General features: G+C 36.3%; 1 protein-coding gene across 2 annotated transcripts in view; it reads left to right on the forward strand.

Annotated features, from left to right (window-relative positions):
- LOC134210927 (potassium voltage-gated channel subfamily KQT member 2-like) overlaps positions 1 to 18,480 on the forward strand; it is a 685,380-nt gene that overhangs the window by 656,129 nt on the left and 10,771 nt on the right. For both annotated transcript variants that reach the window (XM_062687367.1, XM_062687366.1), the window contains one exon: positions 18,140 to 18,354. In XM_062687367.1, the coding sequence (XP_062543351.1) occupies positions 18,140 to 18,354 (215 nt within the window). The remainder of the gene's footprint in view (positions 1 to 18,139; positions 18,355 to 18,480) is intronic.

The following is an 18,480-nucleotide window of genomic DNA, read 5'->3' on the forward strand; positions in this document are numbered from 1 at the left end:
AGTTCTTCGAGTTAAGTCGATCGGTATATCTCCGGACACTCTATCAAAAGTTTGTTTTTGGAGTGATGCTATAGCTTATCGGTACAACTTTGTTGTTCGAGGAAGACAATTCCAACGGAGGCGATGGCTTAGCGTAGATCGGCGTGGTTCAATATGATCATTCTTTAAAACATACCTCTTTGACCTGTTTACGTCTTTCTTGAATTGGCGATGACCATCAAAGAGGATAATACAGGCAATACTGGCATTTTTCGTGTCGCGTGAGAGCGAAAATGGAGGCATTTTCATTTTCAAGAGACCAAATGAAAATGTATCGTGCTCCTGTCTCACCTGTCACATTACAAGCAAACAACGATGACTAGTCCATAAAATGATTATATTTTCCCTGATATTCTAATAAGAAGTAATAATAATTACATCATTGAAGCATAGACAGCTTGTTTGATGCGCTTTCATGAAATAAAAATCTGTGAAAATTTGGCAAAATCACTTTCATTGTTCATGTTTTCTATGAAAGCGAGAGAGATTTAAATGTAAATATCGCAAGGCTTCTCCCAACGAAAAAGAAAACTGATACAGAGACAACGTCCGTAATTTGAGGAGAATATTCGAAAAATTCTGGAGAATTTTCCCGAGTGTTCATGAAATTCAGGAGTTACTCCATGCATTTTTAAAAAAAATCTCTTGGAATATCTTAAGAAATTTCTCCAGGAACTGCTCTAGCAATTTCTTCAGGAATTGGTCAATACAAAATACCAACAAAGAAAAGACGGACAATGAAGTTCTGCGGGACATCATCAGAAACCCTACCGGAGTATTAAAAATTGCTCCGAAAATTCTTAAGATTTTCGTTAACAAATGTAAGGAATGATTTTTTTTAAACGAATTCTGTTGAATTTGTCAATAGTTAATACTAAAAAGTGGTTTTTCTTGGACGTTATCGTAGCAGAATTTCCCAAAACTATTAGTGAACAGGAATTCTCCAGAATTTTTAAAGATTAGTTTCCCCACAATTAGTAGAAAAGGTATTCCTCAGAACTTCTGAATGAAGAATTATGTTTATTTAGTTTAAAAAATCGAAAAGGCATTTTAGCAATTCCCATGTTTTTTTCGAGAAATTCATTTTTGTTTTTTTTTCCTGAAATTTCGCATATTCTTTGTGATCAAAAAACATAATTTGCATCATTCGTTTGCCATGTTGACTCTAGTCTAACTTTTGACAAGGGCCTAGGCAAAAACACCTTGATCACTTTTAAAAAAATATAACGGTATATCCGATCATTCTGGTGTCTTCGGCATTGTTTTAAGTTATCATTGGGGCTATGTGAGAAAATATACACTGTGATAAAAATGGTTCAGTCGTCGAAAATAAAACTTTCAATTTTTATTTCCTCAAAAATGAATAATATATGTACTTTTTTGCACTATGGGTCATAATGGACAAATGATGGACAAGAAAGTTATTTTTTTTAAAGTTGGGTTTTCAAAATATTTATTACGGTTTCATAAAAGTACGTTAAATTTGTTAAAGATTAACAGTATTTTTTTTTCTAAGTGCTACCGTTTCTGAGATACAACGGTTAAAAGATAAAATATACCGATTTTTTTTCGTTTTCGAAAGTTTTTCGATTCTAATCAACCTAAAATTAAATTTTAGGGAGTCATTGATATTTATTGACAAACGCTAGTAACGGAACGACCATTACGACCCATAGTGCAAAAAAGTACATATATTATCTGCTACAATATTTCAAAAAACATATTCAAAGAATTGTTTTTGAGAAAATTGATGTTTACGTTTTATTTTCAATGATTAAACAATTTTTTTTCACAGTGTATTTTTTCATGGGGCCCCAATTATTACCTAAAACATTGCCGAAGACACCAAAACGATCGAACAAGCCGTTTTCAAGTTATTTTTTCTAGTGTTCAAGGTGTGCCTGAGCACTTGTCGAAAGTTAGGCTACATTCAAAATGGCAAACCAATGCACTATGGTCCAGGATACATATTTACGCGGAAAGATGCATTTGACGCCAAAACTATACTTAAAAAAAACTATGTTCTACAAAGTTATTGGATACTAGACCCAGTAACATTTTGGTTTTGTACTAGTTTTATAACAATCTTGAAGAGTAAATTATGGTCTTCAAGAGCGTTATAAAACTTAAAATGTTACTTGTGTGGGAACTTCTTGTCGAGTTATGTAGCGCAGCTTTTTCCAATCAACTTTGCCATATAAACTTTTTCTGTAGCTCTTAAGCTTACTTATTTAAAGCAATTTTACTTACTTTACTTAAGGGACAACTTCCCTTAAAAAACAATGTTTTTGATCTGTTTATTTTATTTTTCATTTTTCACGAATGTCACATTCTAAAGACTTTTGGGGCTTTTCAAAACTCGTGTTTTGCTATAAGAACATCTTCTGTATCTTTTTCTGTTGTCGATTTATATCAAATCATTTTAAAAAACTATTGTAACATTAGTAAAATTGGTATAACTTGAGATAAAAAAAAATAACATATCTCCAATTTTTTGACATATTAAAGAATATGAGTTGCTCTTTCAAATGCTAGTCTTCTTCTTCATTGGTATTACATCCCCCACTGGGACATTGCCGCCTCGCTGCTTAGTGTTCATCAAGCACTTCCACAGTAGTTATTATAATTGCGAGGTTTCTAAGCCAAGTTACCATTTCTGAATTCGTATATCATGAGGCTAACACGACGATACTTTTATGCCCAGGGAAGTCGAGATAATTTCCAAACCGAATATTGCCTAGATCGGCACCGGGAATCGAACCCAGTCACCCTTAGCTTAGCATGGTCTTGCTTTGTAGCCGCGCATCTTACCACACGGCTAAGGAGGGTCCTTTAATAATGCCGTGTAAACATATTTTTTGGTCTGCCCCAATCGGAGATATAAATTTCTGAAAGAAAACTGACTGAAAAACGATTATAACTTTTGATCATAATGGTCCTCCTTATTTTTAGATAGCACTATAATGATGGCCTTACTATTCAGAATAATTTTGTGGAACAACAAGATATAGTTTTGTCGTAAAATGCATCTTTCCGCGTAAACCTGTATCTCGGATCATAGTGCAAATATTAGGTTTTTTTAATCACAAAGAATGTATATGCAAAATTCCAGAGAAATCAAAAAATACAAAAATAAATCGACCTTCGATTTCACAGAGAATTGCTCATTTGTCAGAATTGTTGATAGATTTTCCAAACTATATTCAGAATCCCTAGAGGAGAAACTCTTCAATATTCTTGGGGGAGGGATTCCCCAGAATTCGTGTAGGAGGAATATCGGGTTGGGAAGAAAAGGGGGTAGTAATTTATGGTGTACTTTGCTTTTATGTTTTCCACTTCGAATTGCAACAAACCTAAGTCAGTGCTTTGAAGAAAGTGCGATGCGGATTAACTTTCATTGTTTACTCTTTTCAATAGTACGCATTTTAAATCACGAACAGCACATAATCGAACTTAGAATTTTGCGAGAAAATATTACTGGAAGCAAAGAATGTGCCACAGTCACTGTAGTGATTGCACTTTGGAAAAATGCTCACAGTTAAACTTTCCTTTGAATATAATGGTGGTTCTGAAAAGAACCGATTTATTTTCAATAATGTCTACAACTGCTATCACAAACCACTCAATAGTTTGAATCTCGCGAGATAAATATTTTTAAGAGCTGCTTCTGCACCACTTGGATGCAAACATTTTTCACTGAGGGCAGAGGGATGTAAGTGACATTTTGGTCATAAGTTTTTGTCACACCTTTGCGTTTGATCCCTCCATTGTCAATAGTTTAACGTGACAATCAAAAGTTAAAAAAAAAACTGGAAAATGGTGGAGAGTTTGTTAGTTGATTAATATATAAATCTCAAAAATCCATCAGCGTTATTAAGGACGAGCATCCCGGAATCCAAAACTGAATGTCATCCCATTTTCAAAGGCACCCATTCAAACGGAACCTCGCACAACTGTCATTTTTATTATTCTTTTATTATTTTATTATTTATTAGCTTTGCTGCATCGTAGCATGCATGGAATAATAGAAATGACGGCTGAGCCTCAGGGATGCCAGACATACAGACATGTCTGTATTTATACAGATATTTGGTATTGCATACAGACGTCATACAGATTACAGATATAATACAAACTTTTGATTGAAGTTACAGGCTTTTACAGACATTCAGTTGGGCTGCCAAGCAGAATCCTGTTGCGCTTTCAAATGAAACCATTTTGGGTTTTCAACCAAAATCGTTATGGGGATATCGTACGGAATTCTATAACGTTTCCTAGCGGAGACTTTTAGCGCAAACAAACAGACGTAACATTGATGGAATTACCATCGTCCATGCTACACCTAGAGGCGCACGCATCGTTTATCTTTAGTTTTGACATCTCCCATTAGCGCCGCCTGTTGACATTGTTGTACTAAACAACATTTCGTGCAACATGCTCGGTAATTAAGTAACTGGGCCATTTATTTTTTCAGAAAATTGTTCTAGGCTTCAGATTTTGAGATCCAAACAGAATTCTTTTAGAATTCCGGAACGAAAGATTCTTTGTTTTTTTCCAGAAGCCCTGCGGAAACCTAGCAAAAGTCCACAGAGAGACAGACGTCTCACTCGTCACATGTTCCATCGTTCACATTTTTAACAGTGGACTCAATTGTTTGTTTTAAAAGTGGATTCAACTGATGGCGCTTCCATCGATTTTGCTTGTGTTCGACGTTTACTCACTACCGCCATCTGGTTGCAACACCGTGTATTTAGAATTGAACGATAATGATTCCATTACGATGATTTTGATTGCATTTTGTTCTAAGTGAGACGTCTGTTTCTCTGTGAAGATTACATTCGGAAGCCCAAAATTAATCCATTCTGAAGCCCAAACGATCCCGTTCAAAAGACCGTTCGTACCGATTTCTTTACAGAATTATAAGAACTTCCGAAAGTAATCCTTCTATGTTTACTAGCGGAAACCCTTCGAGTTTCTGAACGAAATTCTTTTGGGATTTCGAAAGGAATCACTTTAGGCTTCCCAATGAAATCCTTTTGATATTCCAAACGGAATTCTAATGGGATTCTGAATCAAATCATTCTAGAATTCCGAGCGTAATACTTTTGGCCTTCCGAACTGAGTCCTTTTGGTCTTTCGAAAGAAATACTTTTGAACTTTCGATTGGAGCGTTCTAGGCTTCTGAACGGTATCTTTTTCTACTTCAGGACAAGGGATTCCGATTATAATACTTATGTGATTTCTTACCGAAGCCCTAACAGGATTTTGTAAGAAATCGTTTCGAAAACCCAGAAGAGTGTCTTCCGAAAGCCAAAAAGAGCTCCGTTCAGTAAACCAAAAAATCTCGGTTCGTAAACCCAAAACAAGGCCTTTCTCTGGGTTTCCGAATGAAATTATTTGGGATTCTGGAAGGTATTCTATTATATTTCTGAACGAAATTCTTTTGGGCTTCCAAAACCAATTCTTTTGAATTTCCGAACGGAACCTTGTTGGGCTTCTGTACGAAGTTATTTTGGACTTTACTTTCAAACGGATTACTTTTAGACTTTCGAAAGGAATACTTTTGGAATTACGAGTGGAGCCATCTGGGCTTCTGAATGGATTTTTTTTCTGTTCCCGAACAAGGGATCCTTTTGGGATATCCTAAAAAGATTCCGTTCGGAGGTGAAAAGGATTTTGTTCAAAAGCACAAAGTTCTTCGGGTTCCCAACCGGATTTATTCCTTCTGTGCCTCTCCTTCGAACCGAACTCTTTTGGACTTCCCAACGGATTTTCAGTAAGAAAATACAGACTAATAAAAATATAAAATATAAAAATACAGACTTATAAAAATTGTATCTGGCATGCCTGGACGGCTGTGCGTGGCTTCCGTTTTAAATGGTGTGCTCTTGAAAACGCGAGTGCATTTAGTTTTAGATTCCGGGAGGCTTGCCCTTTAGGTTCAAAACCTTACATAATTTCGTGACGGTCCCCAATTTTCAATTTTTTATTTTATACCCTGTATCCGAGAGTTCCCCTTAGACGTAGTTTACGGCAACAAAACTTGCATTTGGGAGAAGCTTTGAGAGAAGTTGTCGACTAACCAAGCAGCCAAGCAGGACGGTATAAGGCTGTTAACAAATAATGAGTTGTTAGTAACTTATGGAGCGCTGAACCCCAGAGATTTTAGCCTCCACTCGTTCTCATTAGAAAAACTGGGGATGCCAGTAGGACGGTAAATTTAATCGTGTTCCCTACTTCACGGGCATTCTACTGCGCATTGATAATGGAATTCTCATTAATTCCTATAGCATTAACACTGTATAATTATTCTTCGTTGAGAGGCTTGATGATGAGTGATGAGCACTCAAACAACGTGATGAGCACTTTAACAACGCTTTTTCAGATGATCAACATGATCAATAGTTTTCATTTTAAAATTCAGTTATTCATAAGAAAAACAGACTTCCAATAATACCCATAATTTAATTTCTGATTTAAAAATTGTTTTTCTGCATGTGCGTTCTATTTATTTTCTTGGAAAAGGAATAACTGCTCCATCTCAAATGTCATATATTCGTCTTAGCTTCCATTTTTAAATACAGCGCATTTGCATTCATAAGCATTTTCTTCATTATTAAGAATTATCTTCTCTATTCGTCTTCTGTATCACGCTATATGTTGTCTTTTTTATGTAAATACTTATTTTATTAGACCTAGTATTATTGCTATCTTTTAATTTGATTGCATCTGGATGCTAAAGCAAAGAGTGCAAGAAAATATCACTGCAGAAGAGACACCAACGTCAATACATCAATACCTACTGTCTGTAGGAAAAGTCACACAAACAAGCACACACATCCTCGTTCACCTTCGAACAAATGCGATATGAGCTGAGAGCGTGTCGCAAAAATATCGGAAGCATTGTTTACTCCGAGCGCCAGAAATGTGCATGAACCGGCAACAAAGTTGTCTATCATAAACAACCGGGCAGTTGCAGTAGCTAGTTGAGACTTCATGCCCAGATTATCTTTACCACATAATAAAGCACTGTTATGCTGCAGACACACAAGATGATTAGCGCCAATTGATTTTTCGAAATGTTTCCCCTTCCACCCATTGCGCCCTTCCTGTGTGGCCCAAATCTTCCACGTGATACGGAATTAAATACCACACCAACCCATACAAACCTTTGAACACAACCCGCAAACCCATCAGATGTAGACCCAGAGGAAATGTGCTTTTTCGTTGACTCGACGCCACGAGTAGGATCACGGGTGCAGACGTGCGTCTAAAGTAGCGAAAAACACAAAAATATCCTGGAGCCCATAACCGCATGATAACTCAACGAAACACTGCTGCCGTGCTATCACACCAAGCCGCTATACGCTTCAACCGGCGATTGAGTTTGCTTGGAAGTGAGGGGACACACCAGAGCAGTGAGCAAAGTATTTTCGTTTTATGTAGAGTAAAATGTGTGTGATGACATTATCCTAGAGCAACTCCATCCTTCATACATTGGGGAGCCCGTACAAATAATACCCCACATTTCATGCAAAGGAGTAAATAGATTGTTACCTTGTTCACCAATGCACAATTAATATTGACATATTTTGATGTTTATAGAAAGTATGTGTACATATTTACTAGGCTATCACTTCCTAAGGATGTGTCCCACAATGTACCGCATAAGTGTATCAATGTATATACATTAATTTAAATATCATCAGTCACAGCATAACAGTGCAAAAATAATTATTTATTGAATGATGACGAAAGATGCATGTAATAGAGACACAATTTTGATCAAACCACGTCAATGACATTCTGATACATTTATAAGCAGTCATTATTGAAAATTATATGCAATTCAAATTTTTCACTTAAACATTTTTAGGTCTATACTGTTGAATTTTTGATGATATACATTTCTAGTTCGAAATTCCGAGTGTGCTACTCAACAAGTATATTTATCAGAAAAATATATTAGCTCTTTTAGTGGAATGTATTCAACCATCTAAGACGAATTAAGAACTGTCCATTTAAATCCACCAGTTAATTTTCGTTATCTTTGCAGATACGTATTTCGACCACAACTGTGTGGTCGTATTCAGTGTCTCGTACTTGACTCGAGTCGAGTCAAGTACGAGACACTGTAGACGACCACACAGTTGTGGTCGAAATACGTATCTGCAAAGATAACGAAAATTAACTGGTGGAATTAAATGGACAGTACTTAATTCGTCTTAGACGGTTGAAGTATATTTATACCAAAATCATATTGTCTTCACCAATCTTAGCATAGCCTAGCTTAGACTGACTGTACATGTCAATATTTCGTGATTGATCGGAAACGATGGAATTCTGGAATTCGTTGGCTATTGAGATCGATAGAACAACTTCTCATAGGGATGAAAGGGGTTTATATCTTTATGGACGGTTGGTGGGGAACATAATTACCTATCTCCAGGCAAACTTTTGTTCAAATCATCGACTTTTGATTTAAGAAATCTTTTTTTTCAGTGTAGGATAAAATTTGGAAATTTTGCAAATATTTTTATTCGGAAATTTGATTGATTTTGCGATAGTTGTCCATACAATAGTTTTTTGTAAGACTTGTTGAACATTTTGCATCTATATCCATTTGAAAAAAAAGGTAAAAAAAAAAAGTTTGGCCCTTTCTAAAAGAGGGTCCACACATTTTTTGGAAAAATTAAGCTTGCAAAGTGACTTTTTGTTACAAAGTCTACATGTCCAGAAAGATTCATTGAAATCTGAAAGGGAGCTGCCAACATTTGTTCGAGTTGGCACGAAATTCCTCAATACTTTTATCTGGGCAGGATCCGATGAAAGAATCCGAGCAGATTTAAACAAATTTGCAAAATCATACAAATGGGACCATGTGTAGTGTATATCCATTAGATTCAGTCAAAGTTATTATTAGTTATCGTTTCTTTTAACTTAGTTTTTAAAACATTTCTCACATTCCAGTTCACCTCATCACCTATATGTTTGATAAATTTGAACATTTATTTGACCTTTTCCATCATAAACGATATCGTGTTTTATTGTCCGCTTATTCGACAGTGCTTGTTGTAGAACGAATGGAATAACGTTTTAAATTCGACAAACTTACTACCCTGCAACTGTCGACGGGGCACGAGTTAAAAAGAGTCGATTTCAATAGTTTCGAATAAGTGGGGCTCTAAGATATATAAATCGCTGAACAGCTCTAAAGAAATTTTGAACATCAACAAGTTATTGACACATTGTTGGCAATGGTGCAACTGTACTCACATCGGAATAAGAAATAATTATTCAATTAGAATTATTCATATGAAAAAAGCTTTTAATCGTACATTTATGAACATTGATTTCAATACATGCATGATTAATTTAACAAGGAACAGTATGTATCAATAATTCATTGCTGCAAATTCTATTTTAGCATCGATCGTTTTTTGATTCATTCAATCTTACCTTTTCTTCATAAAATAAGCTAGTGTAGTAAATCTATTAAACACAAACAATCGTAAAAATGAAAAATTGAATAAAAATAATTAGCCCGCTATTAAATATGCTTTCAAAATGCTATCCCTTTATTGACCGCTGTAAAATGAATTGTCATCATAACACTTTAACCCGAATTCTCTTATCGTCCTTGTAATCATTACCAACATTAAAAAAACTCACTGGAAAATTAATACTTTACGCTAATCCATCTCCATTCATTCTCTGCGCGCGTTTACCCATTCTTCAACCCTATGCATCACAAAACTCTGCGACCCATTTACGCGTCGGCTATGACCCCCGCTAGGCACCTCCTACGACGACTACTCTTCCTCAACATCGCTCTAACAGTGGAGTACGGAGCCACTCAATCTGTCCTTACTCCGCTCAATGGTCGGGACAGTGGTGGCCTAAATCGCCCTACCGCCCGGGCCGAAGACGACGACGACGACGAGAAAAGAAAAAAGCCACTGGTCATCCCGGCTTGAATTTATTTTTATACCCAAAACAGAGACATGACTCCCGCGTCAGACGATTCAGTAATCTGAAATCCTGGATCATAACCACAACCGCAACCGAAACCACGCCATTGGCCAGCGACACAGTAAATTTGCATAATCGGATAATGCAGTGTGGAAATATTTGTGAGCAAATAAACCAGCTCCGTCTTCCGAAATGGGTCGCAAGAGGCGAAAATGCTACGAAATAAAAGTTAAGCTTTACGACATGCCTCCCGCGTGAACACCCAAAGCTGCCACGGGAAAATGCCATTAACTGGAAAAATCCTTTCACTTTCTGCGTTCGTGTTCGTGGTTAACGATTTCAATGCGGAGCGAATGTGCTTCGATAAGATGATGATCATTGCGAGGTGACCGAATCGATGAGATGTCTTAAATCCAAATGAGGTGTATGCATGAACAGATCCAATCAGAATACATACACGATTCTGTTCAATGAATGAAAGACTGTTATCGAGACGGAAGGTGTTTTCTGAAGGATGATTTAATGCTTAAACAACAATCAAAGAACATCACACCTAGGTGTACATAACAGTACTATTGTGAGTTTCATTACAAAACAGTCAATCAAAATCTACTCTGTTTCCTTTTCTGCGTCCTTCTTGTCTTCTAGAGATCTTTTCGAACTGTTACTTTCCCCACACATATGATACACAAGCCAATTCTTATCGACATTCATATTCAATCAGTATTTTTTTAAAAATCTAAGTTCAAATCGAATATTCCATACAATTTTGTTTAAATGTGCAACAATTTATTTATTAACAAATACCATTGGAACAGATTTTAAAAACCACTTTTTCAAAATGTAATAACATCAACAATGAAATTTTATATTTGTTATAACTGGTAGACTTAACCATATTCAATATCTAGACTATTGTATATCGAAAATGTTGAGTATCCTTAAAAGATAAATTTTTACATGAAGATATAACGCTTAAATGATTCAAAAAAAGTTTTAGTATCCTTTAAGCGTTACATGCTCATCAAAACCGTTACATGCTCAGAAAAACCTTTGGAAAAAACATATTTGCAAATTAGTGATAACAATCCAATGAAATTATTTTTATTTAAAAACAAAGTCCAAGGCTCCTTTTTTACGATTTTTTCTGAGGCATTTGTAGTTCAAGATCCGAGCTAGATGTGCTGTAATGAAAACTTCCTTACACCGAGATACCAGTTAACGATTCAATCGGACGTACAGTTTTTCCAAATACATAAGTTATGTTAAAAACACACATCTTACACTATTACACCACACACTGGATTAACACCAATCCTATTTTCCGCCCGCTCAACTTGTGTCTCTGAACTATTTCTCAATCTGAATCGGTACTGCAAAACTTGTCTACAATCCATTCAATCTCCATCCATCTATGAACTATGTGCTGCCTACATATAGTCCCTACAGTACTTTTTGCTCGGAAATAATGCCTGTGCCTGTCAGTTTGTTCGTGTAATATAAATGTTTGCAACCAAAAATCGACGCATCCTGTATTATCAATCTTTACTATAGCCAGAATCTGGAATGGAGCTACCCTCGCTCTTTTTTCAAAATTTTCCACATTGCTTGTCGTAGAATATATCTCTCCGTCATTTTTATTTGTAGTTACAGTCATCACATAATAGCTGAACCTGAACCTTCTTTAGAAGCTTATAGGACACCTTATCCATAGATACCAACTTAATATTCATCACAACACCATCTTGCATATTAATATATAAGACTTTGGAAACCACACTGATTAGAAGGAACGTGAAGCCACAAACAAAGAAGAAGAGCGTAATTTTTTTTTTCAAGTCAATGAGCGACATTCTAAATAATACAAGTTCTCTATTAATGATATTTCTCTTAACTTTGCAGCTAGTTTTTTGTATACTATAAAATGTCACAAATCCAACACAATGTCTGAACAACAAATAGCAAACTGTTAGATAGTTTTAAATATTTATATACAAAGTTTGGACAGAATGATCGGGACAGGCAGAATTTTATCAAAATTCAAATTATTATAACTGTGTGAAATATCAACCGATTTCTTTGGTTTTGCCATGGTTCAACGGGAATATTCAACTCATGTTTTGAAAAAGTGGATCAAATTTATGTTTAGACCGCCGGATACCAGATTCTTTGAAATTTCCATGGGAAATTCTTTGAAATTTCCATGGGAAATTCTTTGAAATTTCCATGGGAAATTCTTTGAAATTTCCATGGGAAATTCTTTGAAATTTCCATGGGAAATTCTTTGAAATTTCCATGGGAAATTCTTTGGAATTTCCATGGGAAATTCTTTGGAATTTCCATGGGAAATTCTTTGGAATTTCCATGGGAAATTCTTTGGAATTTCCTCGGGAAATTCTTTGGAATTTCCACGGAAATTCTTTGGAATTTCCACGGAAGATTCTTTGGAATTTCCATGGGAAATTCTTTGGAATTTCCATGGGAAATTCTTTGGAATTTCCATGGGAAATTCTTTGGAATTTCCATGGGAAATTCTTTGGAATTTCCATGGGAAATTCTTTGGAATTTCCATGGGAAATTCTTTGGAATTTCCACGGGAAATTCTTTGGAATTTCCACGGGAAATTCTTTGGAATTTCCACGGGAAATTCTTTGGAATTTCCATGGGAAATTCTTTGGAATTTCCATGGGAAATTCTTTGGAATTTCCATGGGAAATTCTTTGGAATTTCCATGGGAAATTCTTTGGAATTTCCATGGGAAATTCTTTGGAATTTCCATGGGAAATTCTTTGGAATTTCCACGGGAAAATCTTTGGAATTTCCACGGAAAATTCTTCGGAATTTCCACGGAAAATTCTTCGGAATTTCCACGGAAAATTCTTTGGAATTTCCACGGAAAATTCTTTGGAATTTCCACGGAAAATTCTTTGGAATTTCCATGGAAAATTCTTTGGAATTTCCATGGGAAATTCTTTGGAATTTCCATGGGAAATTCTTTGGAATTTCCATGGGAAATTCTTTGAAATTTCCATGGGAAATTCTTTGAAATTTCCATGGGAAATTCTTTGAAATTTCCATGGGAAATTCTTTGGAATTTCCATGGGAAATTCTTTGGAATTTCCATGGGAAATTCTTTGGAATTTCCATGGGAAATTCTTTGGAATTTCCATGGGAAATTCTTTGGAATTTCCATGGGAAATTCTTTGGAATTTCCATGGGAAATTCTTTGGAATTTCCATGGAAAATTCTTTGGAATTTCCATGGAAAATTCTTCGGAATTTCCATGGGAAATTTCTTCGGAATTTCCATGGAAAATTTCTTTGGAATTTCTATGGGAAACTTCTTTGGAATTTCCATGGAAATTCTTAGGAAATCCCATGGGAAATTCTTTGGAATTCCATGGAAATTCTTTGGAATTTCCATGGAAATTCTTTGAATTTCCATGGGAAATTCTTTGGAATTTCCATGGGAAATTCTTTTGAATTTCCATGGGAAATTCTTTGGAATTTCCATGGGAAATTCTTTGGAATTTCCATGGGAAATTCTTTGGAATTTCCATGGGAAATTCTTTGGAATTTCCATGGGAAATTCTTTGGAATTTCCATGGGAAATTCTTTGGAATTTCCATGGGAAATTCTTTGGAATTTCCATGGGAAAATCTTTGGAATTTCCATGGAAAATTCGTTGGAATTTCCATGGGAAATTCTTTGGAATTTTCATGGGAAATTCTTTGGAATTTCAATGGGAAATTCTTTAGAATTTCCACGGGAAATTCTTTGGAATTAATAACGTTCAATTAACTCATCCTTTACTAGCCCCCCTTTAAGAACGAAAATAAAAATCATTTTGGCTTTAACTTTTTTGTCTTCAACTTTTTTTTAAGGCTTTCCTTCAAGCCGGCGGAATTTATTCAAGTTTCAGAACCTTCAAGGATTTCCAGGTTTGGCCACTTGGTTCCGGAGTTATTTCGGATTTGAAATGGGTGTTCGCATTTTTTGAATGGATCCGACGCATGAACTATGCCAATTTTGAACAGGAATTTCATTTGTCCAAATTTGGCCTGCATTCGGACTTTCCGCCGGAATCTGTTACAAGCTCACTTTACGGAAATAGGCGAATACGCTCATGCGATATATCAAACTTCATGAGGATTGGAAACGATAAAAGGGTTTCTGGATTACCGGTACAGGGCACAATTTTGGTAGTACCGGAATCATATAGGGTTTGTTCACAGACAAAAAGACGTAACACATTGAATATTCCCTCATAAAATTCATCGTCGTTCAAACACTATCGACATCTGTTGATCTCAGTTAGTTAGGCAAATCACAAACCAGATGGCGGTAGTGAGCAAACGTCAAACTTGACCAAATCCTATGCACGCGCCACGAATGATCGTTTGGCCAACTAATGATTATTTGAATCGACCAGTACATCAGTGAACGATGGAAATTTGACGAGTGTTATGTCTGTTTTGGCCTTTCTCAAGGGTCGTAAGGTCGTAAGATAGGCAAAATCAATCGGCCGAAACTTCGGTTATGAAACTAAAAAATCGTTCTTGAATCGAGAGACTATGGAAGCCAAATTTATCAAGCGAGCTAAATTCAGTCGATAACGCCATTACAAATATCTGATCATATTTGGTGTAGTTTGTGCATCGTTTCCATTCAAAATATCTAAAATAATCATTTCCGAAATATGAGCTTAGGAAAACGGCCAAAAGCTAACACCCATTTTAAATCCGGTATACCTCCGGAACCAATGGAAATCTGACCGTTTGCTATGAAATTCTTTAGAATTTCCTAGGGAATTGCTTTGAAATTTCCACGAGAAATTCTTTGGAATTTCCACGGGAAAATCATTGCTTTTCCACGTGAAATTCTTTGGAATTTCCACGGCAAATTCTTTGGATTTTTCACGAGAAATTGGTTGGAATTTCCACGGGAAATTCTTTGAAATTTCCAAGGGAAGCTATTTGCAATTTTCACGTGAAATTCTTTGGAATTTCCACGGAAAATTATTTGGAATTTCCACGGGGAATTCTTTGGAATTTCCACGGGAAATTATTTGGAATTTCCACGGGAAATTATTTGGAATTTCCACGGGAAATTCTTTGGAATTTCCACGGGAAATTCTTTGGAATTTCCACGGGAAATTCTTTGGAATTTCCACGGGAAATTCTTTGGAATTTCCACGGGAAATTCTTTGGAATTTCCACGGGAAATTCTTTGGAATTTCCACGGGAAATTCTTTGGAATTTCCACGGGAAATTCTTTGGAATTTCCACGGGAAATTCTTTGGAATTTCCACGGGAAATTCTTTGGAATTTCCACGGGAAATTCTTTGGAATTTCCACGGGAAATTCTTTGGAATTTCCACGGGAAATTCTTTGGAACTTCCACGGGGAATTCTTTGGAATTTCGATGGAAAATTCTTTGGAATTTCCATGGGAAATTCTTTGGAATTTCCATGGGAAATTCTTTGGAATTTCCATGGGAAATTCTTTGGAATTTCCTAAGAAAATTCTTTGGAATTTCCACGGGAAACTCTTTGGAATTCCCACGGGAAATTCTTTGGAATTTCCACGGGAAATTCTTTGGAATTTCCACGGGAAATTCTTTGGAATTTCCACGGGAAATTCTTTGGAATTTCCACGGGAAATTATTTGGAATTTCCACGGGAAATTATTTGGAATTTCCACGGGAAATTCTTTGGAATTTCCACGGGAAATTCTTTGGAATTTCCACGGGAAATTCTTTGGAATTTCCACGGGAAATTCTTTGGAATTTCCACGGAAAATTCTTTGGAATTTTCACGGGAAATTCTTTGGAATTTCCACGGGAAATTCTTTTGAATTTCCACGGGAAATTCTTTGGAATTTCCACGGGAATTTTTTTGGAATTTCCACGGGAAATTCTTTGGAATTATGAGAGGGAAACCTTTGGAATTTCGAAAAGAAAATCTTTGGAATTTCCATGGAGAATCCTTTGGAATTTCCACAGAAAATTCTTTGGAATTTCCACAGAAAATTCTTTGAAATTTCCACGGGAAATTCTTTGGAATTTTGAAAGGGAAACCTTTGGAAATTCGAAAAGAAAATTTTTGTAATTTTCATGGAAAATTCTTTGGAATTTTGAAAGGAAAATCTTCGGAATTTTGAAAGGAAAGCCTGCAGAATTTCCATGGAAAACCTTTGGAATTTCCATGGGAAATTTTTTGGAATTTCTATGGGAAATTCTTTGGAATTTCTTTGAAATTTCCACGGGAAATTCTTTGGAATTTCTTTGAAATTTCCACGGGAAATTCTTTGGAATTTCCACGGAAAATTCTGTGGAATTTCCACGGGAAATTCTTTGGAATTTCCACGGGAAATTCTTTGGAATTTCCTCGGGAAATTTCTTGCTTATTTAGTATTTCAATACCAAACGAATAATAGTTTGTGATACGTTTGGTATTGTGATCAAGTATTTTTCATATTAATTTTTGGTATTATCGTTTGGTATTTTACCTCTTATGCAAGGCTAGTTCATACCAATTTCTGTTATTAAGGTCGTCGCTCCTGCCGTACCATGGTTCCTTTGCATTTCTAGAGGTACATAAGGGTAAATGATCTCCTATCAGGGCGGTTGCTTGCTTTAGCCTTGACCTGGGTCCATATCAGATTCCTATCGACTTTTTCTTTTTATTTTCACGGACCATTGTCATATACAGTCAGTCTGAGCAAAGTTAAACCAGTCTTATAGCAACAAGAAGAGTTATTCGGGGAATACCTACCACTGTTATTAACCGATATTTAACCCCGGTAGTCCAAAATTGGAAATTCTATTGATCAATTCCGTTCAAATAAGCTGCCACATGAAATCCAAATATTACTGGGTTTCTTTTAGCAATATCACTTGTTATAAACTTGCGTTTTGAGCCTGTGCCAAGAATATCTGCTACTACCCTATTTTGGATACTTGAACATGTCCACTGATATCTGGTTTCAATGTTACGCTTACGTCATATTGGCAAAGTGCGCTATAAAGTGCGGCTAAAAGCCTACTAACCGATACTCGATACGGTGAAACGAAATCCACCCGACAGGAAAAAGGCAATCTGCTGTAATAGTCCTTACATGATGATCCCTCATCTCATCCATTAAATGTAATAACATCGCATTAGATTATACGAACAGAACCATAACCCGTGACTCCTTTTTGATGGAATCACTTAACCCTTATCATTACCACATTATCCGCTATTGATGCTTGTCCGGTGGGTCACTCAGGCTGGACAATGTTTGCGATTTTCCCATCAACCAACAGCGGAAAGAAGAGCCGTACTAACATTGAATTTTGCCACCAGCTGAACCACGCCTGGACACACTTTCCTAGCCTATAGAACTCATCAGCTCGCCACCATCGTTGAATGCGCTTGAAAAGGAATCTTTTGCCAGACATGGCCTCTCCATCTCAATCATGGCTGTGGGACATTCTTTTGATGCATCGAAACTGAAAGGATTATCGGTATTTAAGTGGACTGGAACGCCATTAAATGTCAACATATAAAAACCCTCGTTTATGGAATGCATCCTTCCCATCATCGATTGCCACTTTTTCGCTTGGTCTGTGAGAGCTAATCATTGAGAAATTGTAACCAATTGGGTGTTAAAACAAATTTGATCAATTGAAGAGATCGTTCTCGCTTATCCTTCCGTTATGACATGTTGTGTCCCGTATGGCAATCTCTCTTCCTGATAAAACTATCCTATTGCGAACAACTCGCAAATTAATTCGATCCTCAAAGCACGACATTAAAATCGAAAATCCCTTAAAAACCAAAATTATTACTGTCTAAATACATGATGTGAATGGTATTTTTTATCGTTGTCACCTTGAAAATACAGAGCACCAAACATACACTACTCACAATTAAAATTTTATGCCAACGGTAAATGTGTGTTTTATTCGTATTTTAACGCAAAATGAACGAGGTTCGTGTTTTGTTGTTGTTACATTCATTCGATGGTTACATTAATGGGCATTTCAACGTTGAATGTATATCCGTAAAATGGAAGAAATGTTAATTGTTGTTGCAATATGCATCACTGAGATTCACTAAAACTGTCTTCATTCCATTTCTGCAGTAATCATGATGGACGAGGAAGATGATGTTGACGACGATGACGACGAAGAAGAAGACATCGAAGAAGAGGAACTTGACATTGTAGGTGAAATCGACTCACCCCCGTGGGACATGTATGGCGATTTGGATGTAGAGGATCAGGATGAAACCACGGAGAATACCGCCCTGCTGCGAGCAGCCGCCAAGACCGAGATCATCGTCACGCCGATTAGTCCGGTAAGCAACGACCTCTTGCCGTCGATTGGGTTTCAGAGGGTAACATATTCCATCAAAAAAACTACGCAATATATCGAGCGTTCTAGCAAGCAAGCATTATCTTGTATTTCTTTTTATGCTTTTATC

Source organism: Armigeres subalbatus, chromosome 2 (assembly GCF_024139115.2).
Source record: "Armigeres subalbatus isolate Guangzhou_Male chromosome 2, GZ_Asu_2, whole genome shotgun sequence".
NCBI lineage: Eukaryota > Metazoa > Arthropoda > Insecta > Diptera > Culicidae > Armigeres > Armigeres subalbatus.